This window comes from Primulina tabacum, chromosome 7 (assembly GCF_025594145.1).
Source record: "Primulina tabacum isolate GXHZ01 chromosome 7, ASM2559414v2, whole genome shotgun sequence".
NCBI classification, from domain to species: Eukaryota; Viridiplantae; Streptophyta; class Magnoliopsida; order Lamiales; family Gesneriaceae; genus Primulina; species Primulina tabacum.
Window position 1 is genome coordinate 9,938,834 of NC_134556.1, and position 27,123 is coordinate 9,965,956.

Consider the following 27,123-nt stretch of genomic DNA (forward strand, 5'->3'; position numbering starts at 1 on the left):
ATTTCTTCGATTTGATATAAAGTTCGAGATTTTTGGATGAAAATTGAGTGAGTTATGACGCTTTTCGTGGGACTGCTCAAACTGCGACTTTTACGAAAATTGTGTTCTTGAAGTTTCTATGTTGCAGGCTTCGTTGGGGATCAACGGCTGATCGTTGCTACGTCTAGGTATGATTAGTATGATGTTGGGATGTTAATTGATACGTCGTTTAGTGTCGATAGGCACTCAAATGCATTAGAAGTCGTAGGAAACGAATTGGTGTCAATTGCTACGTTTTGAATTGGATGTGTCGTAGGGTGAACATCGTTGCTTTGGGTGGTTGTACGATTTTGGTTTGATGTTATGGCATACTAGGATGCGTCTCGGGGTGTCGATTCATGGTACGTGCAATCGAGTCTAGGATGATAAGCATTGCGTGTTTAGAATTTCCAAAGCTTTACTTGTCCCGCAGGTACACGGACACACGGACGGACCCTGGTACGGGGTCCATGCCTTTGTTCCTTCCGGAGTGCATTTTTCCAGAGTCTATACGGACCCCCACACGCACCCTGACACGGGGTCCGTGTCCACCCTTCCTTTCGAGCCTTCTCACCCGAGTCTACACGGACCCTTACATGGAGGTAGGCACGGGGTCCGTGTCCTTCATATTTGGGAAAAATATTATAACATGTTTGAGGTTTGATGTCATGGTTTAGTACAATAATTTACAAGGTCAAGCCATGGGAATTCTAGAACGTCTTAAGGAATTGAACGAACTCGTAAGTAAGCAGGATTACCTACGTCTAAGTTATGCAACTTAAGTATGTGAATTCATGGTAGTACGTGCAGCAACGGCCCCGATCGAAGTCCAACGAAGCCCTCAACACCAAGTAAGTATGTTGACGTGCAAGAAAATATTTTAAGTTTTTGAGGTATGCTAAATGTCTTGTGACCAAATTATGTTTAGGATTGGAAAGCGTTAAATTATGAACGGGGACCAATCCGCCCGTTAAATTATGAACGGGTTAGATCGAGGTTGGAAAACGTTAAATTATGAACGGGGATCTCATGTATGTGGCAGTGGATACGTCTCTGTCAGCTCAGTACTGTGGTTTGTCTTATCAGGCATTTATTATGTTATGGGTCACTTGCTTTGAAACATGCCTCTACGCAAAATGATGAAGTTATGTATGTTCTAGTATGCAGTATGTTTATGACAAGTTTCACGTTATGGCACGTCTATGTTATGTATGTATGTTCAAGTTTTAGTACGCAAATTCAAGTTCAAGTATGTATGTTCTATTTTAAAGTTGCATGCAGTTTTATTATGTAGTACTTGTTATTTCCCAGTTTATACGTGTTGAGTCTTTAGACTCACTAGACTTGATCGATGCAGGTGAGTATGTTGATGAGGAGACAGGGGGTGTCGACCAAGGGGCAGGCTTGGACTGAGCGGAAGGCTAAACCCGAGGACCGCCATGTTTAAGTTTTATGCAAAAGTTAAATTACTCTGATTTCATATTTCAATGGAAATAATTTGAGAAAACCTTTTGTGAGCTTATTTTTATTGTTGTTATTTTGAACAACCATGTCTTATGGGGGACTTGGTTGAGATATTTTATGGCAAACTTTGAATGTTATTTTATGTTTAAGAAATTTTTAAATTTTCCGCAAATTTTGAATGATAAAAGTACGGTACGTTACATCTTACCTACCAAGTAATGAAATAAATCTTCTTAAATAATTGACCTGGCCAAGGAATCTTTGCAGTTTCTTTTTATTCTTTCGTGGCATCGCCTCTATGATAGTTTTGGCTTTGTTCTTATCCTCTTCCACTCCCCTTTAGTACACTAAAAAACCAAAAAAAAATTCAGCCTGTACACCGAAGTGCATTTTAAAGGATTCAACCTTAAATTGTGTTGCTTCATCCTTATGAAAAGCTTCCTTAAGTAATTGAGGTGATCTGATGCTCTTTTCGGCTTCACGATAATGTCATCAATATACACTTCCAAGCACACGCCTATCATGTCGTGGAAGATTGCATTCATGGCTCTCTGATAGGTTGCTCCTGATTTCTTCAATCCAAATGACATGACAAGCCATTCAAGTGTGCCAATCGCCCCAGGACATCTTTTCAATCGCCCCACGACATCTAAAGGTTGTCTTGGACACATCTTCCTCTGTTATTTTTATTTGATTGTATCCTGAAAATCCATCCATAAATGACATCAACTCGTTCTTTGCCACTGCATCAATGAGCATATCAGCTACTAGCATGATATAAACGCCTTTCAGGGTGGCGTAATTCAAGTCATTGAAATCTTTACAAACTCGAAGTTTTTCATTCTTATTCATAACAGGGACTATATTTGCGAGCCATTTTGTTACCTCACTGGATGGATGAATTTGGCTTTGAGCAATTTTTCAATTTCCTCATTCACTCTTAACTCAATTTCTTTCGACATTCTTCTAGCCGAATGCTGCTATGGTTTAACCATCTTTAATTGTTAACCGATGTCTACCAATTTACGCTCCAAGCCTGCATATCTTCATACTCCCATGCAAAGAAATCTTTGAATTATGTGAGAAGTTCCACCATTTCCTTCTTCATTTCTTCCCCAAAATATTCACTGATATATGTAGGTTTGGGGCATTCCATCGTTCCTAGATTCACTTCTCTCAAGGGATCTTGAGTTTCCAGATGCCGATCCTCCATTTGTGCTGGGCTAAGATTAGATCCTCCATTTGAAATCTTTTTCCTCATTACCTCCACACTCTTCCTCAAATATTACTTCAGTTTCATCGATATCCCACAACTCTTGAGACTGTACTTCGTTCACCAGATTTTGCAGTTGGCTTTCCACTCGGAAGTTGTAGGGACTTACATATCTTCTCTAGTAAACTTGGTCATCGACCTCCTCAATAATATGTAGGACCATGGGTCTAGGAGAGACCATGGTAGTAGGCTTGATGACTTTCTCAATTGCTTCTTTAACTTTTTGAGTGTCCATGTACACTGCTCCTGGTTGCCCATGCACCTCGTAGTTACGAAACTTAATTGGACCAAAAGCTTCATCATAATATCTAGCTTCCACGGCATTGGAATTAGATTGATAAGGCTGTGAATCAGCCTGAACCATTTCAACCTCATCCTCCTTCCACATTAACAATAACTGGTACATGGATGATGGCACACAATGGTTGGTATGAATCCAATCCATCCCTAACAAAGCATGGAAGCTAGCACTGGATTGACAACGAAGAAGGATGACAGAGATGATCGAGACCTTATAGTGACATTTGCTGGTAAGACTACAAAGGTTTTGGTGGTTTCTTTAGTAAAAACTATCACATATACTTCTGTAGGAATAAAGTCTTCCACACTTTTCCCCAACTTCTGCAGAATTCTGTAGGGTAGAATGTTGACAGCAGATCTATTATCTATCTACTCTAAATACCAGCTTTCCGTTAACATGTGTTGTGATATAAAGTGGGTTGATATGTCTAGTAATCTCATTTGTAGGTTTATTCATAACCACTCTTTTCTCTTCAACAACATGAACTCCAGCAAAATCTTTCAAAACATTATTCTGGAAGGGATCAGTAGTAATTTTATTTTCCATGAAGCAATCATACTCAAACATTCTTTTGCGTTTGAACTCATTTGGTAATGTTAATGAGCTTGTGGCACACTCAAATGAGACAAAAATTTGCCCTGCCTTGAATGTAGCTTTCTTGACCACATTACTATCTTCCTTTGACTACAAGCCATCACCTTCCTCTTATCTATCCTTAAAAGACTGCCTGCCGAACTTCTTCTTCTCTTTAAAAGACTTTTCCACTTTCAACCTTCGATCCCCAGCTTTTTCCCTCAACTAACGTCTTTTTTGGGTTCGAGAAAGATGCTTTGGAAATTTCGGATGTTCCACACGTATCCATTGTCCGTTGGGATTACCACCAAAGGAACAACAAAACGAGATTTCCTTTCATATTTTTGATGATTATTCAGGATAGGACCCTTGAAATATCTTTTGGGATGACTGATGGTCATATTTTCTTTCAACATTTCTAACTGTAGTAGACGAGCTTCCTTCGAGGTAAGGGTTCACCGGCCTCTTGGCCATGGATTCCCATCATACCTTCCATTCCTCCATCTGTAAGACATATTCCCCCTGCAATAATGATGATCTCTTTCATGAAATTTTATGTTTTTCTTTCTTTGACATCAAATGTCATCTTACTGGGTACCCAACACCACCTTATAGTAAATCTTAGCTAGAAGGATATGTTTCCAACTACATTCCTCTTCTAATTGATTAAAATCACAAATTGGTATTATTCACATTCACGTTGGCTACTGGTGAAAAAGGGTCTTCATCCACTATCATTGTCTCTTTTTTCTCAGGGAATCTCAGGATTCCTTTGTTGATTCTTTCTTGCAGAAATTTTTTTAAAAGCCCAACAAGTATTAGTATTATGGTTGAAGGAATTATGATACTTACAATAGTCCCTTCCCATGATCTCCTCTCTGTTGGTACTTATGATCTAGGGAGAAGGTTATTTCACCAAATAATTAAAAATTTCTTCCGTCTTTGATGCATCAAAGGTATAAGGCATTTGAACTGGAGAAACATTTTCTGGGAAACTCTTCATTCTTGCGCTTTAATAAAGGGATTGTACTTGATCCATAATTCGCCACTTCTGCCAAGGCGACTTCTTCAACTTCCTGGAAGTGCCAACAGTAGATTTCTTTTTATGACTTTCCTCACGCAATAATTCTTAATACTCGGATACTTTGGCAGAAAGCTCGTAAAAATTACGGAATTCTATCCTTTGGAATTTTTTTCTCACCTCAAAATCAAGTCCTCGTTACGCCAATTTCACATATTCTGATTCGAGAAGGAAAACTCCGCACCTACTCCTCACCCTTTTGAATTTGCAAATGAAATCATTTGCAGATTCGCCCGGCTTCTGGACCACTCTCGACATTTACGCTATACTGATCTAAGGTATTGTTCTGAAAAACTATGTATGGAATTGGCATTCATTGTCATGCCAAGTCATAATAGAATTTTGAGGTAGTGTTGCATGCCAAGTAAACATAGTGCTAGTAAGTGAATTGGGAAACAATCATAAGCTTGTAATTAGAAAAAATTATCCAAATTTGAAAGTTCACCACATTGTATCGTAAACATCGCTACATGTTCCACAATAGATTATCCATCTTTCCCCGAGTATAAAGTAAAGTTTGGAATGTGATAGCCTCGTGGATAAGGATTTTTCACGATCAACAACATTAGGGTATGGCTTGTGAAACTCTGGTCGAATTATTGGCCTCACCCCTAGGCCATACAACTCTTGGATAACATAACGTACAGTCTCAAAGTCCAAGACTGGAGTTTTTCGTAATGGATATGGGGAATAATTTGCCCCTCGAGTGTTATTCCCTGTACTTGGGACTAAGTACCCATGTATTCCCCCTTCACCATACATCCCTGGATGCATGTTAGGAGAAGTCACATCTAATATATTCCCTTCTAATTTTTTATCGTTATTGTAACTTTGGCGTTTCAGACCAAAATCATCTTCCTCCTGTGTGGAAGATTATACTTTCCTTCCCCAAAATACCATAGAGTCGGTAATTCCTCCAAGCGGAGATTTTCAGTACGCTTCGTAGGCATCGAGACCCCAGAATCAGTATGATTTGGAGGCATTGAGTCCCAGTAGGCGTTTCAATTTGTTTCTCACGAAACTTGCGGGGCGTGCCTGGCACGTGATCGTGCCAAATATGGAATTATCCGACTTCTTTATCAAACATTGTGTGTCTCGATTCGACCGTTAGTTCTAATTCCCTCGGTATGGCTTCAAAGCGAAAAATATAAATTGAGAAATATAATGAAATTGTAGAGAAAATCCATGAACAACATCAAATTTAATTATGTTGTTATGAATATGAACGACATTTATAGAAGAAAGTTGGAGGAATATGCCAAAATCTAAAGAAACTAGATGCTAGAAATTGGAAAATATGAAGATAAAATATTGAGATAATTGAAGAAGCTTTGCTGCTACTTTGTTGAATGTTTTGTTGCCCTATTCTGATTCTTCTTTCTGTTTTTGTTAAACTCCACGGAGTAGTTCCAGCCACATACCACGATCGTCCATGATGCGTCGTGGATCAACTCTTCCATTGTGGTCTTCAACTGACACCTTGTTGGGCTTGTCCACTGGGTCTCTTCACATTCTGCAAGATTCTTATTGGTAGTGTGTAAGGCCCGAGAATTTGATTATCGTAATCTGAAAAGATTTGGAGATAAATTGATATGATTATAGACAGAATGGATTAGACCGGAAAAGACGGAAGAAAACACGAAATATGTGCGAGGACAGAACACCTCGCGCATATGCGCGACAAGGAGCCGCGCATATGCGCGACAGTGGCAGAAAACCTCGCGCATATGCGCGAGCTGTGCAGAAGCTATATGCCATGTCCAGAGAACCTTGCGCATATGCGCGGCGATGGTGCGCGCATATGCGCGAGTTGCAGAGAAGCTTATCGTGGAGACCAGTAGGTCTCGCGCATATGCGCCGGTTGAGGTCGCGCATATGCGCGAGACGTGTTGCTTGAAGGATGAGCCACCTAGCCTTAATCATGCATGATATATGTATAATAAGCAACACTATTCATTCAGAAAGGATAACGGAAAGGAAGAAAACGAAAGAAACTCTGGAGAATTTTCAAGCATTAGAATTAGATCGTATAAGATCCGTCCGTCTGATTTGTAATCCGATTTCAGTACTGTGTTTCTATCGATGCAGGCTTCAACTGGACGTAAGTTTTATTACGTTTTGATATGATTTGAAATTATGATACTGTCAGAATCAGATATGATTGATATATGTTGTTCTTGCGATATCAGACATCGTATAATCGAAACCGGATCGAAGAACAGATACCGTATGAAATTGTTATGAACTTCAGAGTTGATTTGATTGTGATTAGACCGATTTGATATTAGAATTGTGTTGTTATTGATTATGAGGTGTTGGGAGTGATATTTGTTTGATATTGTATTGCTGAGTATATTGATATTATTCAGACTTGGATCAGATGAGTTGTTGATTCGTATATACTAGTATTATATTACCGGTATTGTGAGATTGTACAGATTTGGGAGTATGATCTGGTATTGTTAAGATTATGGGTTGTACTGATATTGATTATTAGCCTTGTTATTATATCTGTGATATTGAGATTGACGGGGTTGCTGAGACTATATTATTATGCCAGTTGAACTTATTAGATTGATATTGATCAGATTCAGTATGGATTGAGATTGTATCATACTATCGTTGACATTGATTAGATTATGTCTTGAATTGAGTTGTACATTGACACAGTCTATTCGATATCGTCATTTCAGATTTGATATGGACAGATTTGACTTCGAGACTTCGACTTCGTCAGATCGAGAAGACAAATGTATAATTCAATGTTGATACGGGAAGACACAACTCGAATTAGATCCAATTGGAGTTTCCCAAAATCACATACTAGATTGTTTATAATTTGATATGGTTATGCCTTGTCTATGTAGTTATAGCAATGCACAAAAGATAGGTGAGTCGTTGGCAGATATTCCAAGATACCGGATGTTCGGTGGTGTCGATGTACGTAGGAGAAGATCGACTCCTATTGTAGATATTCGATACAGAGAGGGTCGAAGTCCGGGAATAAGACGTACCGCCACCCCGATTGGGAGAGTAGGTGGGAGATTGTTACGTCTTATTCACACCAGGATCCCTAGACTTAGATATGAGTTGAGTCAAAGCATAAGAGTCGAAGAGTTTTATCTGTATTCACTAGTGTGTCATAAATACTGATTCATGTGTTATGATTTTGTATTTAATTGCATGACATGCATGTATACATGTTTTATACTGGGATTTGTTCTCACCGGAGTATCCGGCTGTTGTTGTGTCTGTATGTGTGCATGACAACAGGTGGGACATGATCAGGGTCAAGGAGAGCAGTGACTGAGACTGGATAGCGTGGGGCGTAGAAGATGAACTAGTGTGTTACATTTGATTTGTAGCTGTTTGTTTTAAACACTAGTTTGTATGACTGTAATGGAATAAGACATGTACTTACTTTTGAGGAAATAAAATAGAGATCAATTGTGTACGATGTATATACAATAGTTATAATGTTTAAAAGAAATTTTTTTTCTGACCCATTTTCTAGCAAAGATCCACTTAATCCCAAAGATAGTTGAGTTAGAGCCTGGGTCCGCACAACATGTGGTATCAGAGCAGTAGGTTCTGTAGACAGGAATAGAAGCGAATGAGCGTGGTAGATCGAGTCGTTTTCCTTGCTTTAATGATGCTAGCATGCTATTGATTATATGTTGATTTATATATGTTCTATATGAAGCATGATTTTTGCGGTAATACATGTTTACTTGCTTATTTGGTTGATTGCGACATGTATTAAGAATAAAATTAATCAAACCCGATTCTGGATCAGAGGTATATGATCAGAAGAGGACTGAAACATTTTTTTTTGTATTTGGTTACTAATTCTTTTGGTAATCAGATATACCTCATCGAAGAATTAAAGAAACAGGTGGTACTTCAGTTTATCAGATGGATGTGTCAGAAACTCCGATAGAAACAATGTTGAAGATGTTTCAGTCATTTCAACCGTCGATTCTGAGGGGTACTGAGACATCTGATGATTGTGAGATTTGGCTAAAGGATATTGAAGTGCTATTTGATTCACTTGATTACCCAGATGAACGCCGAGTTAGATTGATTGGACACCAGTTATATGAAACCGCAAAGAGTTGGTGGATCGCAACCAAAGAAGCATTAGAACAGAATGATACCGTGATTACGTGGAAAATCTTTAAAGCTGAGTTTCATAAAAGCTTTCTCCCAGTATCGTACCGATATGTAGCGAAATTCTCTACTTTACTACGTTTTGCTCCTCAGGTGGCTGGGAATGATAAAGCTATATTTGATCAGTTCATCAGCGGACTGAATCCTGAAATATCTGCATTGATGAATGTAGAACGACCCCATTATTTTGCTGACGCCTTGAACATGGCAAAGAGAGCTGAGGCAAGTTTTATACAACAACGAGAAATGTCGTATGTTGCTCACCCCCAGAAACAACAACCTCCAGCTCAATTTATGCAATCATCGTCTAGATTTGATAGGGGCAGTAGTAGTGGGGGAAAGAAAGACTTTCTGAAAGCTCACAAGAAACAGTTTAAGAAGTTAGGGAGTGGTTCGTCGAGCTCCAGTAGTTCTAGCCCGAGTTATACAGGAGTTTATTGCCGAACTTGTGGAGGAAGACATTCCACAGAGCAATGCCAAGTAGTACTTGGTAGTTGCCACATCTGCAGACAGTCGGGGCATTTTGCTAGAGTTTTTCCACAGAGAGGTTCCCGAAGATCTCAGGGAGCAGAACCATTTGGATCAGTGGCACTGCCTGATAGACAATCACCGGTTGTTCACTCCTTCCAACCATCCACGACTCCTCAATCACAACCAAGGCCAGGATACACCTGAAGAGGTAGTGGCAGGTACTTATTTTACTGTATGGTTATTTTGCATATGTATTGATAGATACTAATGCATTCTATACGATTATCTTTGAATGAATTACATTGATATATGCGTTGTCTATTGAGTTATTATTTGTTGTAGTATTGATCTCTTGTCTGTTGGGGAAAGTTCTGATATTAGTGAATTCTGTGAAACATCGTATAATACAGTAAGATGAGAATGAAATTGAGGTAACTTGTATTGTACTTGTTTTGTCTGATTCGGACCGCATTAGTAATATTGATATACTTAACAAAGTACAGAGTTACCGTAGACTGTTTCCAGAAGATGGAAAGATTCGGACCTGAAATGGCCGAAGAATGAACAATATTACAGTAAGGATTCTAGATTTAGAATTTCCTTGATATCTGTAATGGTGATGACTCGAGGATTATCGAAAGGAACGGAGTAATTCATTATGTACTCAGTTCATTTACTGAAACCGAGCTTATCATCGGCCGAATTGCTAGTGGGATGAGAATTGATGATGTTTTCTTAAATGTGATTTCAGAATTGCTTCCAGTCAGAAAGATATATTCCAGCATTGAATGAATACCAGGTACTGTTCTTATTTTTAGAACTTCGTACAAAATGATATTGATTGAATTTAAAGACTTGAAAGACCAGTTAGAAGATTTGCTTTCTAAGAGTTACATATGATTGAGTGGTTCTATTTGGGATGCTTCAGCTATGTTGGTGGGTTGATGAACCTTGTGTTCGGAAGTATTCTGATGATTTTATACTCGTCTTATCTATGATTATTTTATCTGTAATATTATGATATATTCGAAGAATATGACTGATTTGGTTGAATATCTGAATATTGTATTGAATATTCTGAGAATTGGAAAGTGATATACAGAAACTGTTGAATTGTGAATCTTGATTAAGACGACTTTTATTCGGGGTATATTATATCCGAAGATAGTATATCGGTTGATTTTAGCATATTTGAAGTTGTGATCAGTTGACTGAGACCGATAGTATTGTCAGAAATTACAGTTTTATAAGTTTAGCAGATCAGTATCGATAATTGATGTTTTGAATCTGATTGAATATTGCGGTTGTTCTGAATTCGTGTTTGAAACAGATAAGAATTCGTGTTTGAAATAGATAGTAGATAGTGGAGAATTTATATTATACAGTCTGAACCAAAGCTGATTTGATAAATAAAGCAGTTCAGAAAGTTGATCAGAATGTTCAGAACTCGATTTCAATTGTCAGAGCAGGGCATCGATCAGAATATCAGGTTTGCGACAGTGTGTTATATGCGAGTAACCATCTTATTGTGCTGAATATTTCAGATTTGAAACGACAAATATTATCAGAAGTGTATAGTAGTCGATTTCGTAATTGTCCTGATGGCAGAAAAATGTACAGTGATTTGAAAAGACAGTTTCTGAGAAAAACAGATGAAATCAGATATTACAGAATTTGTATCGAAATGTATGAAGTGCCAGCAGGTAAAGACAGAAAGATAGAAACCCGGGGAATTATTATAAAGTTTGTTTATTCCTGAATAGAAAGATGATCACATTTCATAGATGTTGTGATGAAGCTACCGAAATTCTCCCGAGGTAGTGATGTGATTGGGTCGTGATGGACAGATTGACTGAATCCGCATGTTTTATTTGTACAAGATGATGTATAGATATGACTAGATGGCAGAGATTTATGTCAGACAGTGGCTAGATTGCACGAAGTGTCGAAGTCGAGTGTATCAGACCGTGATCCTCGGTTACTTCGCACGTTGGGGCAGAGTTGCAGTGGGATCTAGGTATGAGGTTATACCTAAGTACTACATATCATCCACAGGCTGAGTGACAGTCAGAGCGGACTATCCAGACACTGGAGGATATGCTTAGAGCGATAGTACTTGATTTTAGCACGAGATGGCAGGATTCATTGTCATGTTGTGAGTTTTCGTACCCCAACAGCTATCAAACGAGTATAGAAATGATACCGTTTGAAGCATTGTGCAATAAGAAGTGCAGATTCCCTCTTTTCTCTGAGATTCCTGAGATTAGACCTGATGTGATCCGAGGTATGACAGAGAAAGTAAAGCTGATTCAAAAGAGAATGAAGACAGCTCAGGACAGATAGGCCAAATATGCCAACGTCAGACGACGACTAGTGGTGTTTGAGGCAGGAAACTGAATATTTTTGAAGATTTTTATTTTCAAAAGTGTGGTCAGATTTGACAAGAAAAGGAAGTTGTCTCCAACTTATATATCGATCCGTATAAGATTCTCGAGAAGCCAGACAAGACAGTACTAGATAAGACACCGGATTATTATGAGAAGATAAAAGACTGTACCTATTAACCTGCATTATCGTCTTCTCTATTTGTATACATGATGTTTTTCATGTATCTTTATTGCGGGAGTATATCTCCGATGCCTCATATGTTATTCAACCAGACGAGGCCGAAACGGATAAGACACTGCGTTACTTCGAGTTGTATTATGATATTATACTTCTTGAATTCTTATTTTAGATTGGAATCAGAAATCGTGAAGAAAAGCCGTTCAGAACAAAGAATATTTCGCTAATGAAAGTTCACTGCAGATATTATGGTATCGAAGAAATTACCTGAGAAACAGAATCTAATATAAAACAAAGATTTCAGAATTGTTTTATTGCGATGAGTTTTATGATTAACTTCCGTTATACATTTCTTCCTGGTATGATATGATTACCTGTGATATGATCTGATTGCCTGTGATTTTGAGGACGAAATAAGATCTTAGGGGGGAGAAATGTAAGGCCCGAGAATTTGATTATCGTAATCTAAAATGATTTGGAGATAAATTGATATATTTATAAACAGAACGGATTAGACCAGAAAAGACGGAAGAAAACACGAAATATGTGCGAGGATAGATCACCTTGCGCTGATGCGCGACAAGGAGCCGCGCATATGCACGAAAGTGGCAGAAGACCTCGCGCATATGCACGAGAAGTGCGCGCGCATATGCGCGAGCTGTGCACAAGCTAAATGCCATGTCCAAAGAACCTCGCGCATATGCGTGGCGATGGTGCGCGCATATGCGCGAGTTGCCGAGAAGCTTATCGTGGAGACAAGTAGGTCTCACGCATATGCGCGAGACGTGTTGCTTGAAGGATGAGCCACCTAGCCTTAATCATGCATGATATATGTATAATAACCAACACTATTCCTTCAGATAGGATAACGGAAAGGAAGAAAACGAAAGAAACTCTGGAGAATTTTCAAGCATTAGAATTAGATCGTATAAGATCCGGCTGTCTGATTTGTAATCCGACTTCAGTACTCTGTTTCTATTGACGCAGGCTTCAACTGGACGTAAGTTTTATTACGTTTTGATATGATTTGAAAATATGATACTGTCAGAATCAGATATGATTGATATATGTTGTTCATGCGATATCAGACATCGTATAATCGAAACCGGATCGAAGAACAGATATCGTATGAAATTTTTATGAACTTCAGAGGTTATTTGATTGTGATAGGCCGATTTGATTTTAGAATTGTGTTGTTATTGATTATGAGGTGTTAAGAGTGATATTTTATTGATATTGTATTGCTGAGTATATTGATATTATTCAGACTTGGATCAGATGAGTTGTTGATTCGTATATACTAGTATTATATTACCGGTATTGCGAGATTGTACAGATTTGGGAGTATGATCTGGTATTGTTAAGATTATGGTGTACTGATATTGATTATTAGCCGTGTTATTATATCTGTGATATTGAGATTGATGGGGTTACTGAGACTGTATTATTATGCCGTTGAAATATCAGTAGATTGATATTGATCAGATTCAATATAAATTGAGATTGTATCGTAATATCGTTGACATTGATCAGATTATGTCTTGAATTGAGTTGTACATTGACACAGTCTATTCGATATCGTCATTTCAGATTTGATATGGACATATTTGACTTCGATACTTCGACTTCGTCAGATCGAGAAGACAAATGTATAATTCAATGTTGATTCAGGGAAGACACAACTCGAATTAGATCCAATTTGAGTTTCCCAAAATCACATACTAGATTGTTTATAATTTGATATGGTTATGCCTTGTCTATGTAGTTATAGCAATGCACATGAGATAGGTGAGTCGCTGGCAGATATTCCAAGATACCGGATGTTCGGTGGTGTCGATGTACGTAGGAGAAGATCGACTCCTATTGTTGATATTCGATACAGAGAGGGCCGAAGTCCGGGAATAAGACGTACCGCCACCCCGATTGGGAGAGTAGGTGGGAGATTGTTACGTCTTATTCACACCAGGATCCCTAGACTTAGATATGAATTGAGTCAAAGAATAAGAGTTGAAGAGTTTTATCTGTATTTACTAGTGTGTCATAAATACTGATTCATGTGTTATGATTTTGTATTTAATTGCATGACATGCATGTATACATGTTTTATAATGGGATTTGTTCTAACCGGAGTATCCGGCTTTTGTTGTGTCTGTATGTGTGCATGACAACAGGTGGGACAGGATCAGGGTCAAGGAGAGCGTGACTGAGACTGGATAGCGTGGTGATTTCGGGCGTAGAAGATGAACTAGTGTGTTACATTTGATTTGTAGCTGTTTGTTTTAAACACTAGTTTGTATGACTGTAATGGAATAAGACATGTACTTACTTTTGAGGAAATAAAATAGAGATCACTTGTGTATGATGTATATACAATAGTTATAATGTTTAAAAGAATTTTTTTTTTCTGACCCATTTTCTAGCAAAGATCCAATTAATCCTAAAGATAGTTGAGTTAGAGCCCGGGTCCCCACATAGTGGGCTTTTAAGATTTGGGTTAAATAATAAGATAATTTTTTAAGTCATGATTAACGTAAAATTAAGGCTCATAAAATAAATATATAACATATAGAGTCCAAAACAATAAATACATACGAGTGTCCCGCATTGCATATTTATATAATCGATTTTTTCAATATACGTACTTTTGTTTTAAAATAATTGAAAATTAAATTTGAAATTTTTTAAATCAAGTTTAATTTTTTTTATATTTACTAAGTTTTTTTTGAATTTTTTTACACATTTAATTTTTCATGCAAAAAAGTATAGATGATTGTAAAAAAAGAAAAATACACACACACACACACACACACACAGATAGATATATATATATATATATATATATATATTAGAATTCTAAAATATACCAAGATACTATTTTGTCTCAATTAGAGAAATTGAGATGTATGGTAATTTAAAAATATCTAGTTGCATACGTTGGTGTCATGCAACAACTCTATATCATTGCTAGCAATTATAATGTCATCAATATATAAAATAAGAAAAAATATACTTACTCCCACTGAACTTATGGTACACACAATCATCGATCAAGTTTATCTCAAAACCAAACGAGATGATCACTTGATGAAATTTGAAATACAATTGTCAAGATTTGGAAAGAAGGGCACTGAAACGTCCACTACTCGTTTTGCTTAAAAAGTACTAATTTTTTTTAAAACCTATACTATTTCGGCAGAACATAATACATACATATATATATATATAATATTTTTGCACCCTTTTTAAAAAATAACAACCAACTAATATTTGAATATTAAAGGAAATAGTCAAAACATGAAATCGTCATTCGTTTTCAATTCTTAAAACAACAAAATTGCTATCAACTAACAACCTCTCAAAAAGCATAAATAAATAGTCGTAAAATATTTTAACATAAGTATTAAACATAAATCATAAGTGCGGAAAAATAGAAGCACTGGTCCTCGGTTTATGTGCACCAACAGTCCAGTAAAGTCAACCATCAAGACCTCCAATATCATAATTATCAATATCACATGCACCAATCACAACTAGTAATTCTAAAAGCTCAACACAACATATTCTTGATAACAAATAATACGTATAAACCACATGCAACAGTTAAATATTTTTACATAAAATAACGTTTTCATGATCATGCATAAATTTAAACATAAACATTTTCATATCATCATAAACCTATTCATATTTGTATCCATATTTATATCCATATTCATATTCATATATGTATTCCATTTTCCCTTCGTTGAATTCAGATCGTTAATTGTGACTTTCGTATTTGTATTCGTATTCGTATTGTGCGATGGATCCAACTACATGTAACCACAGTACTGGGCGGCGGGGACATCAGCGACACTCTCATCCGTCAGCTGCCTTACGTATTAACATATCATCGTATTCGTATCAATGGAAATATGATTGTTGGGCTCCCACTAGGACCTTCGCCCTCATTATATCTCCAACATATCATCATATTAGACACAATTATTTCACTTCCTTCAACGTTTTATATTCTCATCACTTTATAAAAATTAAACATGAATATAACGTTTTTCTTTTAAACCAAATATGCAACATATCTTTTAACGTTATCAGTTTCATCATAAAAATCCATAAACATTTAAAATAAACGTTGACATAAAAATCCATAAACATTTTAAAATAAACATTTTATCTTATAAAAATTCATAAACATTTAAAATAGTCATATTAGCATATAAAACAGCATACAGGATACTTCCATGACATTTACTAATTTTCTAAGTGTAAAATTACCGTTTTACCCATAGACGTAAAAATCCTCGAATTTGACTTTTTTCTTAATTCCATTGACTCTGACATGACATGTCCCAAATAATTATTTAAGCCTAATTTTAAATTCTGATAATTTTATTTAGCTTAAATACTAGGTTTCTTAATTATTCTTTAATTATTCGTTTTTAAGGCGCTTTAATCCTGAATAATTTCAAACATAAATATAAAATTTCAAAATTCAAAACTTAGACTTTTTATATTATTTTAATCCTTGTGAACCATGACTCGACCCCCGTGAGCCATGTTTCGATTTTATTTTTAAAAACAAAACCCTAACCTTCGAACCAAGTCATCCTTGAGCCTTCTTGTTATTCTCTCGAGCCAACCTCGAGCCAAGACCCATATGGACCCTACTGGCCCTTAGAACCCTTAGTAACCAACCCAAGCCCCAAAACCGAACACACAAGCTGATGCATGAAGTGGCCGAGACGCCCTTTGAGCGTGGACTCCAAGTTTGTGTGCCTAGGACTCTATCCATCGACCCAGCCCTTGAACCAGCCTTTTCTGAACCCACCTAGGACCCTAAGGAGTCACCCTAGCTCAGGCCTGAGCCCCCTGGCCGAGCCCCTTAGCCTTTGTGTAGCTGCTGCACAAAACTGTGACAGCATGGGCTTCTCAAGCTAGGACTCCTCCCTAGCCCTTGACTCGAATCCTAACATGGCTAAGACTCTTTTCTAGACTCATACTAGACCCTATCTATGGCCCCAAGTCGAGACCAAGACAGCCACCATCCCATGAATCCGAGCCCTACATACACCATGACAGAATTTTTTGGTTCCAGCTTGATCGTTTCTTGATGTGCAGCTTTTTTGTGTGTTCTTAGGACTCTAAACTTGTGTAAAGCAATGCTTGATCATGTACTAATCATGGCAGCCCATTGAACAACATAAAAACTTGATTTTGGAACCACAATTCAAGAGTTTAATACACATGTAAGCATAGTTACGAAAATATCAAGTTGCGTGCCATGTTTTCTTTCAAAACATGTTCAAATAAATATTATGGTGAGATAGATGTTTGAAGGAAATAAATATGGCGTGCATTTGCATATTTAACGCACGAATTCTCATTGACGATTCCGAATACTGGCGAACGAACGACCTTGGCTTGATTTCCCTTGAAACTTTCGAATTTTCTCTTCAAAAATATTGTGTGTGCCGTGTAATTGTGCTGAGAGAAGTTTGGAATTGTAGGGTAAAGAGGCGTTGGGTTTAACAAGGGTTATGGGGTGAAATTGTATATTATATACTTAATTAATCCACTAACAAGGCTTAGGCCCATTAAGGAGGTTAGTTAGACCAATTAGTGTTTAATTAAAATATAAAAATTATTTTGAGTAGAAAAGTACGTTCCTATTTTCGGACTTCGGCCCTCTCTATATTGAATATCTACAATAGGAGTCGATCTTCTCCTACGCACATCAATATAAACCGAACGTCCGGTTACTTGGCACCTCTACCGAGTATTCTTCTATCTCATATACATTTCTTTAACTCAATAGACAAAGTGTAGACATATCAAAGTATAAACAATCTAGAATGTGATTTTGGGAAAATCAAATCGGATCTAATTCGAGTTATTCTTCCCGGTTCAACGTTGGATTATACATTTCTTTGTTCGGTTGGATTCTTTGTTCGTTCTTCTTTCGATGGTGAAGTCGGATTCTCGACGTAGAAGCTGTCAATACCAATCTGAAATGACAATTGAGAGGCATGAGATCACATACAACTCAATGTACTTACGTGATAGGCTTAATATTCGGTCTAGATTTATTCAACGGCATAATGGTGTCATTTCAATATACCGACAACTCAATCATCAATAGATTCAATGTCACAACTCATCATCATCAACCAATATCATACACAAGTCACAAAATCTGTATAATCCCACTCATATATATGCTGAAAATTCATAACAATTGCATATGATAACATTTATTCGATCCGGTTTCGATTCTACTTATCTCTACATATCACGAACACATCATATAGTTCAAAATCTGATTTCCCCAACATGATATTTCCAAATAATACTTACATCCTCTTGAAGCTAGTAATGAAAGGAGCAAGAATCTACGCTCAGATAACAACTAAGATGGTTAGATGTTGCACAACCAAATTTCTAATATATTTTGGAGCTTGAGAATGTTTTCTTCATGGAGTCTCGTTCTTCAGCAGAAAATTGTGAAGGAATGAAGAGGTGTACACATTTAAATGCATGGCAAGGACACTTGGCTTATTTTTCATTCTGCACGTCTCGCGCATATGCGCGACCTTTTGTAGCGCCATTACCCGAGCCACTACTAAACAGACTAATAAACATGCAACATTAAACTTAATACCAACAATTAAACAGCGGAAACCAAATACTTAATCATCTTACAACCCAAAAGAAAACAAAACAATAACAGCAGTCTTAAACATTAATACAACCATAACGAAAACATAATTCTGAACGAGAAAACGATAAACCACAGAAAACCTCCACTGGATCACCACCGAAAACCCAACTGCTCTAGCCACTGCCCTGGTCGTCCGAACCGTCCAACCTAAGACCTGTCCCGTGGAATGGGGTGCCCAAGATGAAAACAAGGACGTGAGCGACAATCTCCCAATACGAGAATGTACGAGTATACAAACTAATATGATGCATGCGAAATGCAATATACTCGGATATCAAGGATCAAGTCAAGAATCTCATGCTCAGTCTAGAGGCGCCTGAGTGTGTAGTCTCTGATCTGCCCTAGGCATGTTTTGGCTTCCCGCAATCATCATCAAGACGTGGACCTGCAATGTCCAGGTCTTAGAGCCCGCGGGTCCCGTCGGACACTGTAGCTCTCGATGCCCCATCGTCCACAATACAGAATAGGGCTGAGCGGCCCCAACAAATGAGGTATATCTCAAAAGATTTCAGGCTCAACATGATATATCATGCATAATATGCCAAAGTAGTAAAACATGTATCATGCAATAGATAAATATGCAGCATATAAGTGTGTATACTACGCTTGGATATCTCAGTCAGTACATCACGTACCTCACTAAAACAATCTGACAGAAAGCTCTGAACCTAGACAATACCAACATAATGAAATCACTAACAAATCAGATCAAACATGCTACAAAGATCTCCCTAATGATCCTTAAATCACTATCTAAGGATTTAAGATTATACCTGCGTCCGTCGTCAGCCCGCTGATGATGTCTCGATCTCAATTCACCGACCCCTTCTCGAGTCGATACTAGCTCCGAAACTTCGCGACACCAAAGTGCCCTAGAAACTGGCTAGAAAACCTAAGGTACAACTAGAACTCTCTCTAAAGAATGTGGTGAAGGAAACAAAAGAATCGGCTTCCATTTATAGGCTTCATCCGGACTTTTTCAGAAAATCCGAACCAATCTTATCTGCCACATGTCAGAATCTCATTGGTCTAGTTGGATTTCTCGAGATAATGTAATCCGAAGTAGGTCGGGTTATCCATTTCAAATTCGATGTATAACAACAACTTGATCCCGATTTATAAATTCCTTCAAACTTAATTAACAACTCATTAATTATCTCTTAATTAATACTTCATTCAAAACAAGGATTCGGGTCATTACATCCTCCCCTCCTTACAAAGATTTCGTCCTCAAAATCGAAACTGAAGTACAATACAACTGAATAAAATACAATCTCAAAACAAATGTGGATACTCTGAGTGCATACGACTCTCTAACTCCCAAGTCGCTTCTGCAGTACCTCGGCGTTGCCATTGCACTAGAACAAGTGGAATGGTCTTGTTTCTGAGCTTTTTCTCTTTCCTACCCAGGATTAAAAGTGGCGGCTCGACATAAGTCAAGTCTTCTTCAAGTTGAACATCTGTCGGACCAAGAACGTGCGATTCATCTGCTACATACCGTCGTAGCAACGATACATGAAAGACATTATGAATGCTGGACAAATATGGCGGTGAAGCCAATCGATACGCCAAATTTCCAACACGTTCCAAGATCTCAAAAGGTCCGATGAATCTTGGGGCTAATTTTCCCTTGAGTCCAAATCTCATCACCCTACGGAACGGTGAAACTTTAAGGAAAACTTTTTCCCCTGACTGAAACTGTAGAGGTCTACCTTGGTATTCGCGTAACTCGATTGATGATCTTGTGCAGTTTTAATTCTCTTCTTAATCAATTCCACTACGTCAATCGCTTGTTGCACTAATTCAGGTCCTTCCACTTGTCGTTCTCCTACTTCGTCCCAAAACAAAGGAGTACGACAACGTCTACCGTACAATGCTTCGAACGGAGCCATACCAATACTACTGTCGTAGCTATTGTTATATGCAAACTCTACAAGCGGCAGATGATCATGCCATGCTGGTCCAAAATCCAAAGCACAAGCACGCAACATATCCTCAAGCGTCTGAATAGTCCTCTCAGACTGACCATCGGTCTCTGGATGATAGGCAATACTCAGACTCAATGTCGTTCCCAACGCTTTTTGAAAACTTCCCCAAAACCTTGAGGTAAAGCGTGAATCTCTATCACTGACTATACTTGTTGGCACACCATGATATTTAAGAATCTTTTGGATGTATAGTCTTGCCATGCGATCGAAACTATATTCCTGACTATACGGAATGAAATGTGCTGACTTAGTCAGTCGGTCCACAACAACCCAAATTGCATCACAATTCTTAGAAGACAGTGGCAAGTGGGTGACAAAATCCATCGTTACATGCTCCCACTTCCACTCAGGAATAGGAAGACTCTGAAGTAATCCCTGGTCGTCGATGTTCAGCTTTCACTTGCTGACAAACCAAACACTTGGCTACAAACTGGTAAAAACTTCTCTTAATACCTTTCTACCAAAACTTGGTCTTCAAATCCTTATACATTTTCATACTTCCAGGGTGGATACTCAACTTACTCCTATGAGCTTGAGATAAAATCTCGTCTCTCAATTTAGAATCTTTTGGAACTACGATTCTTCCTGACAAACACAAGGTTCCATCTGTTTGGAACGCAAAGCCAGATGTGTTGTCTCCGTTAGCTAACCTTGCTAACTTTTCCACATTTGGATCAGAAAACTGAGCTTCTCTGATTTTGGCATACAACATTGGTTCAGATAAAATGCTCGTTACTCGAATGTGTTCCATTCCTTTCTTATGACGGAAGTGAAATCCCAGAGAACAACAATCTTGGATTACACTTGATATGAAACTTGTCTGAAGTGCAGATAATCTCACCTTGCGACTAAGAGCATCAACTGTAAGATTCGCTGATCCTGGATTATACTTGATTTCGCAATCATAATCCTTTAACAAATCCATCCATCTTCTTTGACGTATATTCAACTCTGCTTGAGTGAAGATATACTTCAAACTCTTGTGATCTGTAAAAATTTCAAATCTCTCTCCGTAGAGATAATGTCGCCAAATCTTCAAAGCAAACACAATCGCTGCCAATTCCAGATCATGAACTGGATAATTCTCTTCATGCTTCTTCAACAGTCTGGATGCATATGCAATCACATGACCATTCTGGGTTAAAACGCACCCAAGTCCTTGAAGTGATGCATCAGTGTACACAATGTACCCTCCTGATCCAGATGGCAGAGCTAAAACTGGTGCAGTTGTCAAACATTGACGCAGTTCATTGAAACTATTTTCACAATCATGAGTCCATTCGAACTGCACATTCTTACAGGTCATTTGAGTCAACTTAGCATACAGTTGGTGATTCCTTAAGGTTAGTAACACAATCCTTAAATGTTGTGCATGCTCTTCAAGACTACGAGAGTATATCAGTATGTCATCAATAAAGACAATGACAAACTTGTCAAGATACTCCTGGAATACCCGGTTCATCAAATCCATAAATACTGCTGGAGCATTCGTCAAACCAAACTGCATCACTAGAAACTCAGTAACGCCCATACCTTGTTCGGAATGCGGTCTTAGGGATATCACGTTGATGAACTCGAAGTTGATGATATCCAGACCGTAAATCGATCTTCGAGTACACTGAAGTCCCTAGCAGTTGATCAAACAAATCATCAATCCGTGGTTAGAGATATTTATTCTTGACTGTTACTCGGTTCAACTGTCGATAATCTATGCAAAGCCGCATAGACCCATCCTTCTTTTTAACGAACAACACTGGTGCTCCCCAAGGAGATACACTGGGTCTGATGTACCCTTTTTCAAGAAGATCTTGTAACTTTTGTTTCAACTCTTTCATCTCTGTTGGTGCCAATCTATAAGGCGCTCTGGAGATAGGTACGGTTCCTGGTACCAACTCTATCTCCGCTTCCACTTCTCTCTCTCGAGGAAATCCAGGAATTTCATCGGGGAAAACATCAGGAAATTCATCGACAACTGGAATGTTCTTCACGTCGATTACATCCTTCGATACATCAACAGCATAAATGAGATATCCTTCTCCTCCTTTTGCTAAAGCCCGTTGTGCCTTTACAGTAGACACTACTGGCATTGGAAGTCGAGCTCTCTCACCAAAAAAGAACCAATTCTCGTCTCCTTCTAGACGAAACTGAACGAGACGTTGATAACAATCTACCGTCGCTCTATACTTAGTAAAAAGGTTGATTCCCATAATACAATCAAAATCTTCAATAGCCAATATCATCAAATTGGCAGACAAGTAATTTCTCTCAAACTCTAGCAAACAGTCTACTACAAGTCGCTTAGCTAAAACCTCTTGTCCCATCGGTGTAGAGACCGACAACAAAACATCTAATGACACGTAGGGTAGTTTATGCTTCTTAACAAACATTGATGCTATGAATGAATGTGATGCCCTAGTGTCAATCAATACATATGCAGGAATACCACATAAAAGAAAATTACCTGCAATGACTATCTCGTTTTGCTCCTCAGCTTGTTCCTGGTTTAGGGCAAACACTTGCCCCTGAACTCGTGGGCATTGCTGAGATCCTTGCGATATTCCTCCACGACGAGAACCTTGAGCAGGAAAACCTTTCTGTTGCACAGTGGCCTCAGACTGTTTTCCACTATAAGACCGAGTCATAGAACCTCCGCCTCCACTCTGATTCTCCAAATTAGGGCAATCCCTCTTCATGTGACCAAAACCACCACAATTGAAACATGCACTTGTTGCTCTTCAACAATTCTCCGTCGGGTGATTGCCTCCGCAGTGGCCACATTGCATCTTTTTCCTGCCAAAGATGTGGACTCCTCTAGAACCGGAAGAAGAAGAAGAAACAGACTTCTTGAAAGACTGACCCCTTGGTCCCAACGAACTAGAACTTTTGCTAGCTTGCATAGCCTTCCTCCTAGCAATACTGATCTCGCTAATCCTTCGTACGAAGTAGGATAATCACAGAAAGAAACCCGATCAAAAATCTCTTGGTTCAAACCATTCAAAAAGTGAGAATATTTTGCTGCAAAATTCTCACTGATGTGAGGAGCGTACGGCAACAGATCCATAAAACGCTTTTGACAATCCTCAATGTTCGAATCTCCTTGCTTAATGGTCAACAGTTCCATCTCCTTCGCCTGGCGAAGAGCTGGCGGAAAGTGATGATTGATGAAGGCCTGACGGAAATGTTCCCAACGAATCCGTCCATGCTGCTGAACTAGAATGGCAGAAACAGGTTTCCACCATTTCCGAGCTTTTCCTTGAATCATGAAATCAGCTACCTCCATCTTCTCATCCTCGTCATAGTGCAGCACTCGAAAACACTACTCCATGATATCAACCCAAGCTTCAGCAACATCAGCATTCTCATCTCCGGTCAACGGAGAAGGTCCAATCTTCATGAAATCCATAATGTTCCTACGTCTCCTTTCATCATGATCTCGGTGACGCCTTCCGTCACGATCTCTAGGACGATGTTCTCGGCTAGCCTCATCATTGCCATGACGGCCATGTCCCACACTACCGTGACTGCTTCCATCTCCTGACATCTGAAAGGAAACTAAAATCAACCTCAAAATCCTCAAAACAGAATTACTAATGTCCCAAAAATCTTTTCATGCCCTGATACCACCAAATGTAGCGCCCTTACCCGAGCCACTACTAAACAGACTAATAAACATGCAACATTAAACTTAATACCAACAATTAAACAGCGGAAACCAAATACTTAATCATCTTACAACCCAAACGAAAACAAAACAATAACAGCAGTCTTAAACATTAATACAACCATAATGAGAACATAATTCTGAACGAGAAAATGATAAACAACAAAAAACCTCCACTGGATCACCACCGAAAACCCAACTGCTCTAGCCACTGCCCTGGTCGTCCGAACCGTCCAACCTAAGACCTGTCCCGTGGAATGGGGTGCCCAAGATGAAAACAAGGACGTGAGCGACAATTGCCCAGTACGAGAATGTACGAGTATACAAACTAATATGATGCATGCGAAATGCAATATGCTCGGATATCAATGATCAAGTCAAGAATCTCATGCTCAGTCTAGAGGCGCCTGAGTGTGTAGTCTCTGATCTGCCCAAAGCATGTTTTGGCTCCCACACTCATCATCAAGACGTGGACCTGCAATGTCTAGGTCATCAGAGCCCGTGGGTCCCATCGGACACTGTAGCTCTCGATGCCCCATCGTCCACAATACAGAATAGGGCTGAGCGGCCCCAACAAACGATGTATATCTCAAAAGATATCAGGCTCAACATGATATGTCATGCATAATATGCCAAAGCAGTAAAACATGTATCATGCAACAGATAAATATGCAGCATACAAGTGTGTATACTACGCTTGGATATCTCAGTCAGTACATCACGTACCTCACTAAAACAATCTGACAGAAAGCTCTGAACCTAGACAATACTAACATAATGAAATCACTAACAAACCAGATCAAATATGCTACAAAGATCTCCCTAATGATCCTTAAATCACTATCTAAGGATTTAGGATTATACATGCGTCCGTCGTCAGCCCGCTGATGATGTCTCGATCTCAATTCACCGACCCTTTCTCGAGTCAATACAAGCTCCGAAACTTCCCGACACCAAAGTGCCCTAGAAATTGGCTAGAAAACCTAAGGTACAACTAGAACTCTCTCTAAAGAATGCGGTGAAGGAAACAAAAGAATCGGCTTCCATTTATAGGCTGCATCTGGACTATTTCAAAAAATCCGAACCAATCTTATCTGCACGTATCAGAATCTCATTGGTATAGTTGGATTTCTCGAGATAATGTAATCCGAAGTAGGTTGGGTTATCCATTTAAAATTCGGTGTATAACAACAACTTGATCCCGATTTATCAATGCCTTCAAACTTAATTAACAACTCATTAATTATCTCTTAATTAATATTTCATTCAAAACAAGGATTTGGGTCATTACACCTTTACTGGTCTCTGCGCTCAGCAACTTTGCCTCTCGCGCATATGCGCGCCCTAGGCCCGTGCACATGCGCGAGACTTACTGTCTCGGCATGTAATTTCCTCGGCAGCTCGCGCATATGCGCATCCTCTCTCGCGCATATGCGCGCATCATGTCGCGCATATGCGCGAGAGGTACTGTCCTCGCACATATTTCGTGTATTTTCTCGTCTTTCCCGGTCTGATCCTTTCTGTCTATAATCACATCAATTATCAGTAACTCATTTCAAATTACAATAGCAAAATTCTCGGGCATAACATTTCTCCCCCCCTAAGATACGATTTCGTCCCCGAAATCACCGGCAATCAAATCATATCAATAAGAAGGTATAACAGAGTTGAATAGAAAACTCACATCAATGAAATAACTCTGGGAATCGTTGTCTCATATCTGACTCAGTCTCCCAGGTAGCTTCCTCGATGCCATGACGACTCCACTGGATCTTCACATGTGGAATAGTCTTCGTTCTGAGCTGCTTTTCCTTACGATCAAGAATCTGAATCGGTTTTTCAACATAACTCGGAGTATTATCAAGTTCTTCCTCATCTAGATGAATAATATGTGAAGCATCAGGGAAATACTTCCGCAGCAATGATACATGAAAGAAATCATGTATTCCAGATAGAGAAGGTGAAAGGGCAAGTCGGTAGGCACGATCACCTATTTTCTCCAGAATCTCATAAGGTCCAATATGACGTGGAGACAGTTTCCCTTTTTTGCCAAATCTGACAACGCCTCTGAAAGGTGAAATCTTCAAGAATACTTGGTCTCCTGCATGAAATACCAACGGTCTACATCGAATATTGGTATATTTGGCATGTCTGTCCTGAGTTGTCTTCATTCTCTTTTGAATCAGCTTCACTTTCTCTGTCATATCTCTAATCATATCAGGACCAAACTCAGGTACCTCGGAGATATCATCCCAATAAAGAGGGGATCTGCACTTCTTACCTACAACGCTTCAAATGGTTCCATTTCAATACTCATCTGATAACTATTGTTGTACGAAAATTCACAAAGTGGTAAAGAATCTTGCCAACTAGTGCCAAAATCTAGCACTACAGCTCTGAGCATATCCTTCAGTGTCTGAATAGTCCGCTCTAACTGTCCGTCTGTTTGTGGATGATATGCGGTACTCAGATGTAACTTCGTACCTAGAGCCTGCTGTAAACTGTGCCAAAAGTGCGAAGTAAATCGCGGATCACGATCTGATACGATGGACTTAGGCACACCATGTAATCTGACCACCTCTCAGACATAGATCTCTGCCATCTGATCATATCTATATGTCATTCTGTACGGGATAAAGCATGCTGATTTGGTCAATCTGTCAATCACGACCCAAATCGCATCACAGCCCACGGTAAGAACGTGGTAGCTTCGTAACGAAATCCATGGAAATGTGATCCCATTTCCATTCGGGGATAGATAAGCTCTGCAGTAGACCCCCGGGTTTCTTCCTTTCTGCTTTCACTTGTTGGCAATTCAAACATCTAGACACAAACTCTGC

At 38.7% G+C, this 27,123-nt stretch overlaps 1 protein-coding gene and 1 long non-coding RNA gene across 2 annotated transcripts; both read right to left on the reverse strand.

Annotated features, from left to right (window-relative positions):
• Positions 1–18,713: 18,713 nt before the first annotated feature.
• On the reverse strand, positions 18,714–19,918 carry LOC142551126 (uncharacterized). Its single transcript, XR_012821499.1, has 3 exons — positions 19,408–19,918; positions 19,270–19,302; positions 18,714–18,788 (listed from the first exon to the last, which is right to left on the reverse strand). It is a non-coding gene; the product is annotated as an uncharacterized LOC142551126 (long non-coding RNA).
• A 2,365-nt stretch (positions 19,919–22,283) lies between these two features.
• On the reverse strand, positions 22,284–23,315 carry LOC142550549 (uncharacterized). Its single transcript, XM_075659623.1, has one exon. It carries the CDS (start codon positions 23,313–23,315, stop codon positions 22,284–22,286), a length of 1,032 nt encoding a protein of 343 aa, XP_075515738.1.
• Between the last annotated feature and the right edge of the window lie 3,808 nt (positions 23,316–27,123).